Below are 11285 nucleotides of genomic sequence, written 5' to 3'. Positions count from 1 at the left end.
GAGCCAATGTAACTGTTGGCAAGTGCTCCGCCAGTGGTAATGAACAGCGAATACACAACCAGGGACTACATACATGAAAAGTCTAGAAACCTCCCTTCTCTGGCTGCCAGAAGCTGGGTGTTCCAGGCACGCTCAGAATGGAGGAGAGTTAACAGCTCAACCCTGTAGATTGGGTTCAGACAAGAGGAGGGCCTGCTGGCGGCCAAGACGCCCTCTGTGTCTCGACCCCTGCAGGCAGCTCTCTGCTGGATGGCCTGATGGAAACAGGATCTTCCCCCGCCCCAGAACTGTGGTTCTGGGTTTTCACATGGAGGCTGTGTTCTCCCAGAGATGAGGAAGGCCAGGTTTCAGGTCTAACGAACCAGTTTCAGTTCCCTTCATGGTGACTGAAAGGGTCATCCTGTTGCACGTTTGGTTGGTGCGATCAGTCGCCTGGCTGTTAGGGTGACTTTTGCAATGGTAGAGAGACCCTGTCTTGCATACTCCCAGATGCTGGACCCAGATAGATGGCAAAACAAGCCAGACCTTCCCCGGGCCACAGGGGAGCTGGCCCCTTACTGGAACGCTCAGGTCCAATCCAAACTCTTGAAACCCTCCATCCCTTCGGAGGCCTCCCCAGACAAGATCCACACCCCAGAATGTGTAAGACCAAGTCCACAGGATTGGCTCGCAGGGGCCTCGCATTGTCCTGGCTTCGTTTGTCCTCCCTGCAGTGACATGTGGAAACCTAACCACGCTTCCAAATCCAAGCAGCGTGTCATTCCACTTTGAAATTGAAATCGAATTTTGTGCTTGAAATGGAGCCTGCTTTTTTCCACAAATGCACAGAGCAGGGATGACAGCTCTTGTAAGCCCATCAAAAGCAAGGCTCATTCTGTATTCTCTGGACTTCCTGTGTTTAGTGCAGACTAAGCACTCAATAAGTATTTGGTAAACGGAACTGATTGTTTTGGACCGACAGAATATTCTATATGAATTGCTGAGAAGTTCCATTTTCCCTCCCCACTGTCTTTCCAGGGAGAATCAGCAGCGCTTGCAAGCTGAATTTTCCGACATGCTCGCCAACTCTTTACAGAAAAGGCAGGCGGCGGGGATAAGAAGTCGAAAACCCACACGGGTGGCCAGCTACAAAAGGGGCACTCTGGAATACTTGCAGCTGAACACCACCGACAAGGAGAACACGCAGGCGAATTAAGGAGAGCTGCACTCAGGCAGCGGCTCGAGTGTCCCGGAGACCTCCAAGCCACAGAAGACTTAGACGCGCTCTGCTTAGCCTTGGCTGCCTTGTCGGGAACACAGACTCGCTTCTGTGAATCCGATGTGCACTCTCCATGCAAAAATTCCTTTTTCTCTGGAACCTCATCTCAGCAGTGGCTCCAGCGAACGTCTACCTGCAGCAGAAGAGGAATGGATGGACTATCTCTTTCCACCTGGGGAAGAAGAGGAGTGGATGGACTGTCTCTAAGTTGAAGAGATTGTGTTCTTATTTCATTTATTTTGTGTTTGTTTATTTTGGTTTGGTTTGTTTGCTGGCTCTTTTTCCTTCTGTATTCATGAGAGTTTTTAAATTGTCACGATTATATTTTAAATACCCTATCTCTATTAAATTATATTTAACTCATAATTTTTGCAGAAAATATGCTATATGGTAGGCAGGAATAAAAGTTAAAAATTTGCTGAGTCTGTGCCAGTGTTTCCAGCGACTCCAGCCACTTTCCTGAAATGCGGCAGCCGCCATCTTGTGCTTGCTGGACGGTGGATCACAGTCCCCAGCACTGAAGCAAGGCAAGCCGGCATTGCTGTTCAGGGCTAAGAACTTGGGTGTTCAGTATCTCCCGCTACACGCGAGGGGACTTTATGTCGAACCTTCTACCATGGGAGGCAGGGCCTCCATCTGTCTCTAGTCAGAGATAAAGGTCAAGTCTTATTTACCAGTCAAGACAAAGTACTTAAAACTCTGCAAATATCCCCTTCCTGCCATCCAGCAGCCACCTTCTGCCCCCCTTCTTATGGCATCCCAGCAGGACTCATTTGCTTGAAATCTCGGGGGGACATGATAAAGGGGCAGCTGGTGTGGAGTAGATGAGAATCAGAAAGGCAACAACAAGTATGTAACACTTCAGTCACTAACCTTCCGAACTAAACTGCTTCGACCACATTACTCTTCCGCCAGCCTCTACCACAAAAGCTGCTCCAGAGATCAGGAAACACATTCTATTTTCTCCATCACCTGCAAAAGCGTAAAATCAAACGTAATAAATTCTCTCCTGATTTATAGGCTTAGCCCTTCCTATGCAGCAAGAGTCCTCACCTGGAATCCGGAGGTTTGCAATTTGTGCCTCAGCGTCTCTGCTGCAATGGCTTCACACATGGAAAGAAATATGCTTATAAAGCAAGAGTTCTTTGCATACATGCAAGATAGCCCAGAAAGTTTGTGAGCCGTGAATTCTACCCAGGATCAATTCTATGTCAAAAAGTACAAGAGGAAGCACTCTGTGGAAACAAGAAATAAATTCAAGAGGAATACAGGAAATCCTGGGATCAATCTTTTATACCTTTGATATATACTCCTCTTGAGACATGCATGATCTGACTTAAAAATATGGAAGTAAGAATACAACTAAGTCAACAACTATGTGTTTTTTCTGTTTAGTACCAGATATGCAGTATCAAAAAAGGAATTAGGATTTAAATGAAAAAGGCAATTTTACCTTATTCTCCTTTTTTATAATTCCCCTAAAAAACAATGAAAATAACAAATTACAGAGGAGACAACTAAAGAAACAAATACTTAAGATTTTAAACTTCAATTTCAATGAAAGATGAGTGATTTTTAAATATATAACACATAGACACATACCTGTTCAAAAACTGATATCTGGGATAAAATAAAGGAGAAACCCGGAACAGCTCTTACTTCCTCAGACCTCAAGCAGGAAAGAGATTTCCCTCAAAATTAGTATCAGCTGGTCTGCTGATCCATATAGATTAGGTGACCAGATCTAGGCCATGATCGAGCAGGAAATGACCTTGTAAATATTTTGAAAGCCTCAGAATGGCAGAGAAAATAGAAACCATGTTGACATAACGTCTTCAACATAATATCCCATTGGAAGGAGATACCAGAAGTAAAGCAGAGAAAGGCAGAAGAGAAGACAATAATTTCCATAGCAATTTTAAAGGGCCCAGCTATGAGTTACATTAACCATTCACTAGAACCACTCAATGCAGCCCAACAGAAATATGTCGGCCTCATATGGACATTTCTTAGCTTTTTACTTTGAAAAAATAACAGATTCATAGGAAGTGGCAAAAAGAGTACAAGAGGGCTTCTGGTCCAGACAAGATGGCATAGACTCCTTTCTCGCTGATCTTCCCCTCTCAGCACAACTGTAAATTCATGATACAATGCAGGACACAAGCAAAGGAGAACCGAGGAGGATGAGAAGAGGAAAACAGACTTGTTAGGGACCCCAAGACTGACAGAACAACATTGCAACAGAGTGTCTTACTCACCTCCACTCCAAAAAAGAAGGCAAGTCAGACCCAGCATTTTTCACTTTTAACCAGTCAACAAAACTGCTTTGCAACTTTGTCAAAATCAGTCGTCCATACTTGGGTGATTCTGTTTCTGGGTTTTCTATTTTATGCCATTGAGTGATGTGTTTATCCCTCCTCCCATGCCACATAGTCTTGATTACTGTAGACATATAATAAATCTTAAAAGCAGGTGGAGTGCTTCACCCCACTTTATCCTTCTTTTGCAAAATTGATTCAGCTATTACAGTTTTTTTTGTCTTTCCATATAAATTTTAGAATAAGCTTATATAGAATAAGCTTAATAGAATAAGCTCTAATAAAATTTGCTAAGGTTTTGATATCATTTGCATCAAACCAGCATGTCAGTTTGGGGAGAACTGACATCTTGGCTCTGTTGAGTCTTCCACTCTATGAACGTGGTATGTCTTGCCATTTATTTAGATCTCCTTTTACGTATGTAATTTTAATGTTCTAATGGTCACATTTTTAAAAAGAAACAGGTAACTTACTTTAATAACAGATCTAATTAAACCAGTATATTCAAAATGTTATCATCTCTGCATGAAATCAATATAAAATTATTTGTTAGATATTTTTTCATTTTTTTGTGGTAAGCCTTTGAAAGCAGTGAATATTTAGTTACAGAACATCTCAATTCAAACTAGTCGTATTTAGAGTGCTTAATAGTCACATATCACTAGTCATTGCTAATTTGACAGCATCACTTTAGAATGCCAAAACTGGGGGACATTGTTTTTCAGGGAAAGGAAAGGAAATTATAGCTTAAGTGAGAGAGCAAGAGGATTTTTTCATTCTCTCAAGAGACACCCAGATACACACATGACATAGGTGTTGAAACTAATGGGGAATTTTAGACAACTATAATTAGTATGTAAAAAGCTCTGAAGGAAAATTGGGCAGCATGTAAGTTCAGATGGACAATTCACCACATAATTGGAAGCAATTGAAAAGAATCAAATGGAAATACTACAAATAAGAAGCATAGTGACCGAGAAAGAATGTCTTTAATGGTTCATTACTAGACTCGCTGAGGAAAGAATCAATGTACTTGAATGTAGCACTAAAGAAATTCTGCAAACTAACCAAAGAGAAAAAGTAAATAAGTCAAAACAGAACTACTAAGAACTATGGGACAATATCAAATGGCCTCAGGTATGTAAATGGAATCCTAAATATAGAACAATGCAGAAGAAACATTTGACAAAATAATGACTGAAAATTGACCAAATGTAATGACAGACACCACATCACAGATCCAAGAATCACAAAGAACACCAAACAGGATAAATGCCCCAAACTACACTCACATTCGAACTGCTAAGAACAAAGAAAAAAATTGTAAAGGTAGCCTGGGGTTGGTTGGGGGTGAGGAGGGAGACATCATTACACACAGAAGAACAAAGTTAAAAATTACAGCCAACTTCTCTTCTGAAACAATGCAAACTAAAAGACAGTAAAAATGACATCTTTAAAGGGCTGAAGAAAGAAAAATAAAATTCAATATCCAGGGGAAAAAAAATTCAAAAGTGAATAAAAAATAAAGACTTTCTCAAAAAAAGAATATGAGAATTTACTGCCAGTAGACCTACTCTACAATGCATGTTAAATGAATATGGTACCAGATAGAAACTTGGATCTTTAAAAAGAAACGAGGATCTTTAAAAAGAAATGCAATATATGAAAGTCAAATAAATGTTTCCCTATTTTTAATTGTTTTAAAACCATTCTTGTGTTTACCTTGTTTTCAGTTTCCTGTTGGACAGTGTAGATTTAGAAAAATTGCAGCTTTATTTTGATTTGCTATTTGACTTTGCACCAAAGGAGTTATATAAATGCAAACGGTACATGAAAAGATGTAAAACATCATTAGTCATTAGTAAAAGGTAATTAAAATCACAAGGAGATAACACTACACACTATTAAAATGGCTAAAATTAAAAACCCGACAATATCAAAGTGGTGACAAGGATGCAGAACAAACGAAACTCTTCCACATTGTTGGCGACAACGTAAAATGCTGCAGAAACTTTGGAAAATAGTTCCGCAGGTTTTATAAAGTTAAACATTTACCATAGGGTCCAACAATCCCACTCCTAATTTGTAATTATACAAATGAAATGAAAACTACAGTCACACAAATACCTGTTTCTGAACGTTTATATTAGCTTTATTCATAAGCACCAAAACTGGAAACAACGGAGATTTTTTTCAGTAGATGGACTGGGCAAGGAACGATAGAAAAGCGATTCAATGAAATACTACCCAGCAATAAAAAATAGTGAACTACTGTTTCACACGACAACATGGATGAATCTTAAATGCAACTTCTTAAGTGAAAGAAGCCAGACTCAAAAGACTCTATATTGTATGATTTCACTCATATGATATTCTGGCAAAGGGGAAATGGCTGCCAAATGTGTGGAGGGGGGATTTGACTACAAAACGATAGAACAAATGAACTGGAGTGTGGTGGGGAGGGGGTAGGGGGTGATGTAACTGTCCTGTTTGGTGCTGTGATGGCAAATACATGATTCTGTGCATTTGTCAAAACACTAGGACTGGGTTGCATGAAGGAAAGACTTTTACTGTGAGCAATTTTTTTAAATGCAACCAGATGTACATTGAACCCAAGATGGAATGCAGACTGTGACAAATGAATGTGTTTTACAGAATGGCATCCCCTTACTAAAGAAGGTGGTAGAGAAAGGAGCTGACAGAAGTAACTTTGGAAAACAGTGTTTTGAGTGGATGTTGTAAGGCTAAAAACAAAACAACTGTACAAAACATTGTGGTCTGGTTGATCACTTTGTTCCTTAGAAAGCCATGGGTTCGAAATTTTGAAACTCCTTTGAACGGTTACTAAAGTTGGGTAAATAAGGAAATATATTTTAGATACGAACAACAGGTTTCACATTCAGAGAAAGAAGTTATAAATAAAGAGGTAATGTTAGAATTAACCTGGAAGAGCTAGATTGGATCAGAGGTATCACTAGGAATAATCATGTTGATTTTTAAGATAGAGAGACCATGATAGATTGATAGATAGACAGGTGTATATTGTCTAGATACTAATCCACTGCTAGGACCTAGAAGTGATGACACCCCAACAGCAATGAACATAACCAGTGTCCAGATCATGGCTTGTAAACACCATTCAATCAAAAGCAATCAGGGCTCCTTAGAGAAATGATTGATTTCAAGGTGAGGGCAGGAAAAGTACAAAATAAGCCCAGAGGATTTTGTGTTGCCAGAAAGTAATGAAGTGCTCAGAGGACGAAGAAGAAGAAGATGAAGAAGAAGGAGAAGGAGAAGAAGAAAAAGAAGAAGCAGCAGCAGAAGCAGAAACAGTAGGAGGAGTAGGAGGAGTAGGAGTAGGAGGAGGAGGAGAAGGAGAAGAAAAAGAAGTTGCAGGCATGTCAAAATGACACAGCAACTAACGTGAAGGAACCCCAATAGTCAAACCTGGAAGAAATTTAGCAATGAAAAAATAGTGAAGTTTCTGCTTATAACTTAAAGAATAAAGTAAATATCCATGATTCCATACTGCTATAAATAGGTGATTAAATATGCAAACTATGGAGAAGAGACAATTCTTCATTAGAAGAGAATCCAAATAATAAATGTAGAAGAAATGAAGAAAAATGAGAATGACGAGAACACCAGAGTAACAATTGTTTCAGGCAACATCTGAAATTACTGCTAAAATTGATGGGTGAAAATTTAAAGAAAAACAGTATTTGCATAGTTGCAAAGTATCTCCCCTCAAATATTGAGTACAAAGGAAAAACCAGTGATCTAAAGTGGAAAAGCCTCAGACACCACCTCAACCAGATGATTGAGACTGACTTCACCGGTGTTAAGGCACAGTAACATCATACACTCCCTGATATGGTGCACTGAGAGGGTCCCATCACACACGTGATGTTCTTCCCCAAAATATAACCTCAATCTAATCATGAGAAAGCATCAGACAAATTCAAATGGAGGGACATTCTTCAAAATATTTAATCAGTTCTAGAAATAAAGTCAGAGGAAAGAGTGAAACCCTAAGAAAATCAGTTTATAAGAAATTCTTTCTTAGGTTGAAGGATTCAGAAATGATATATACCGGAAGTTACAGTGGTGACCAATGCAGGCCCTGATCCCAGTGGTAATAGAAGGAGCCAAGAGAACAAGACAGGGTTGTAGGTGAGCTGGCTTTCCCTCCGTCTCAGTAGAAGTCAGATAATGAATGAGTTGACAAAACAAGAAACAAGAGTACAGGTATCTCCCACTTTCCGAAAGTTCGAGCTAATGCCACACGCTTTTACAGAAGACTTCCTATATTCGTACCTGTTTTCACCAACCGAAGGAAATCCAAAGAGGATTTTCACTGTTACTGTACTAATACATTCCCGTCTGAGGGCATCTGCTAATGACCAGATAGCTTTTGTTTTCGTAACTGAAAAAAAAAAAAAAAAAAGAACAATAACAAAAGTAACGTTGACAAAAGGAAATTGCACCTATTGTGCCTGAGTCCCATGCATTTTTATTCAGCCAGCAGATGATAAGCCAGATGTTGGATGATGTGTTCTGAAAATGACCCTGTTCCATTAAGTGGTGATAAGTTAGCCATTCCAGAAAGGTAAAAATCTCCAGTCTAGAATCCATGGAGAATGACTTTGTATCTGCAGTCACAGCACGTTGTTTTCATGTTTGCTAAAGACGCCATGATTTTTCTTCTGTACTTTTATAGAATATAAGACTTTATGCACTTGCTTACACGTACACATTTACCACACGATGTAATCCCAGTTAAAATACATTTTGTCCTGTACCTATAAATAATTGCAATTTAACCTTGTGGAGATTATTCCAATATCAAATTGTTTGATGCACTAACCCAACCCCAGGGTAGATCGAGCTCATGGCTGGTTGCTGGCAGGTGCATGACTTCACAATTTACATTTGTTACCCAAAACGTGAGTTATCACTGTGAGTTCTGTATTTCTTTGAAAATGAATAAATCAGATCTTGTGGTTTGTGGAAAAGGGGATGTTTTGTAAGAGTAGGATTGCACAAAAGCCTTCTGCAACTTCTAGAGACACCCTAGACTCCCCAGTCACCGTTCTGCTCTGGAACAAAAGGGGTAGAGAGGGGCGCCTGGGTGGCTCAGTCGGTTAAGCGTCTGCCTTCGGCTCAGGTCATGATCCCAGAGTCCTGGGATTGAGCCGCGCATTGGGCTCCCTGCTTGGTGGGGAGTCTGCTTCTCCCTCTCCCTCTGCCCCTCCCCTGTGCCCTCTCTCATTCTCTCTCTCTCTCTTGCTCTCTCACTCTCACTCTACCTCAAATAGATAAAAATCTTTTTAAAAAGGGGGGGTGTAGAGAGCAGCGTTCCTCACGTGATGAACCCTCCCCCCCCCCCGGGTCTGGAAAAGCACAGGAAACATCACAACGACGATGTCCCCAAACATGGCTGCCTCATCACATGGCTCCAAGTTCTCCAAGATCAGCCGCTTCGCTGGCCTGCGTACTTGCCCTAGGGCACCACCCACTGGGCTGTGAGCATCCCGGGGAGAAGGAAGCGATGGTGTTCTGAGAAAACCGAACAATAACAAAAACCTAAACCCAGGCAGAAACCCCATCCCATGAATGGTATGTGGGAGGCAGTCAGTCACGTAGGTTGAGATGCCACGGCTGACAGGGATGATGACTTCGCTTGTGCGGATTCCATGGCCCAGGGATGTGTCACCAAAAATTCCTGAAATGTAGATTTGGTCAGAAGCAAGGGCAAGTTCTATTGCCGTGGAGTTTGCCAATGTGGGGAGACGCTGCCTTCGGCTACAAATGGAAACCGACGCTCCCAAGGCGAAGGCTGGGGCTCAGGGTTCAACAGGCAAAGCCCACAAATCTGTGCCCTTGACGAGGTTGGTCAGGCGCCAAACTTGAGCAGCACAGGGACAAGCAGGGTAGAGCCCGATGTTTCTGGCGGCAGGCTCAGGGGGTGGCGGCCACTGAGGAACGGGAGAAGATGTGTTGAAGGGGTCTTTCTGGGAATTTTGCTGAATTTTGTGAAATTGGCCATCTCAGGCTGTGTGGACTGCTTTGTTCCGCACGGTCATTCACCCTGATTACAATTTTAGTTTTTCTCTCTCGACGGAAGGGAACACCTCTGGTCTGTCAGCTGTTGCTGTCTGATTAGTGGGGTCTTCTGTTCTCACGTCTCCCGCACAGGACTGTCTCCACTCCAGGCACCAGTCACATGTCCCAGAGGGCCACCCATACTTCTGACAGACACACCATAAATTGGGGGTCCCACAACCCCTTCCGCAGTTTCCATGATTTGCTAGAATAACTCACAGAACTCAGGAAGACGCTTTACTGAACGATTACCAGTTTAATATCCAAGCTACGACTCAGGAACAGCCCATGAAGACAGGCATAAAGCAAGGGGTGGGGGCCCAGGGGCACATGCAGAGCTTCCCCGCCTCTCCAGATGGGCCACCCCCACAGCACTTTGATGGGTTCACCAACTCAGAAACTCTCAAACCCCTCCCCTTGTTTAGGGATTTTTGTGGAGGTTCCATTAAGTAGACATGGTTGATTAAATCATTAGCCATTGGACTAATCTCTCAGCGGTGAGGGGATGGGTGGCAGGTCTGAAAGTTCCAACCCTCTAATTCCACAGTCGGTTGGTTTTTCTGGCATCCGGCCCTCATCCCGACCCTATCTAGGGGCCAACTCTTCAGCATACAAAAAACACTCTACCACTCGGGAAATTCTCAGGGTTTCCTCAGGAAATTCTCAGGCCAGAAACAGGGCCAAAGACCAAATATATTTGTTATCATACCACAGTCAGGCTTACTGAAAGTGGACAGTTTGGGAATAGCATGAGAAGCCAGGTCCTCACTTGCAGCTTCCAGAAACTTCCATTCATGCTCAATACAGAGCAGCTATTGTTATTAGTAGTACGTATACTCATTATGATTGGTGTTGATTGGATACTGTATTGATTCCTAGAGCTGCTTATCACAAATATCCACAAACATGATAGCGTAAAACCATAGAAATCTGTTCTCTCACGGTCCTGGAGTCCAGAAGTATGAAATCAAGGTGGTGTCAGGTCATGCTCCCTCCAAATCCTTCCTTATCTCTTCCAGCTACTGGTGGACTCCATGGCTCTAATCCCTGCCTCCATATGTCCATGGCCTTCTCTTCTCTCCATGTCTATCCCCTCTGTGTCTCTTATAAAGACACTTGCTATTGGATTTAGGGCTCACCCAGAGTATCTAGAACGTTCTCATCTGGAGATCTATAATTACATCTGCAAAGATTTATTTGCCAAATAAGGCCACATTAGCAGGCCATGGGGATATCTTGGGGGAGCCTTTATTCAACCTCCTACAGACACATTCTGCTCAACTCACTCTCTGAAGGGAGGCACAAAGCTTCCTCTTTTACTTTCTTCATTCCCAAAGAAGAGAAATTTAAACACAGGTCTGAGTGAAAGCCAATGAGGAACTAGAGCTTTCCTGCAGAAGTGAATGCAGATCCTTGATCTTTTCTTCCTCTCTCCACTCTCTTGCTGAGACTTCCGTGACCAGGAAGGCCCAGGGGACAAGGGTGAAACCCACAGAAAAAGACCACAGAGCTGGCTGCTGGAGATGGGGACTGCTTAAGCTTTAGGGAAGAAGGGCAAAAGAAATTGACCCCCATGTCCAGCTCAACTGAAAAAGAGTGGCAGG

General features: G+C 42.1%; 1 protein-coding gene across 1 annotated transcript in view; it reads left to right on the top strand.

The window, feature by feature from the left end:
* Nucleotides 1-1814, top strand: part of GUCY2C (guanylate cyclase 2C) — a 70933-nt gene extending 69119 nt beyond the window's left edge. The window contains exon 27 of the mRNA XM_008707020.2: nt 1018-1814. Coding sequence (XP_008705242.1) covers nt 1018-1195 — 178 coding nt within the window. The 3' untranslated portion in view covers nt 1196-1814. The remainder of the gene's footprint in view (nt 1-1017) is intronic.
* The last annotated feature ends 9471 nt before the right edge of the window (nt 1815-11285 follow it).

This window comes from Ursus maritimus, unplaced genomic scaffold (genome assembly GCF_017311325.1).
Source record: "Ursus maritimus isolate PB19 unplaced genomic scaffold, ASM1731132v1 scaffold_26, whole genome shotgun sequence".
Lineage (NCBI taxonomy): Eukaryota > Metazoa > Chordata > Mammalia > Carnivora > Ursidae > Ursus > Ursus maritimus.
Note: the sequence above shows the minus strand (reverse complement) of the source record. Positions and strands in the feature narration are given on the sequence as shown.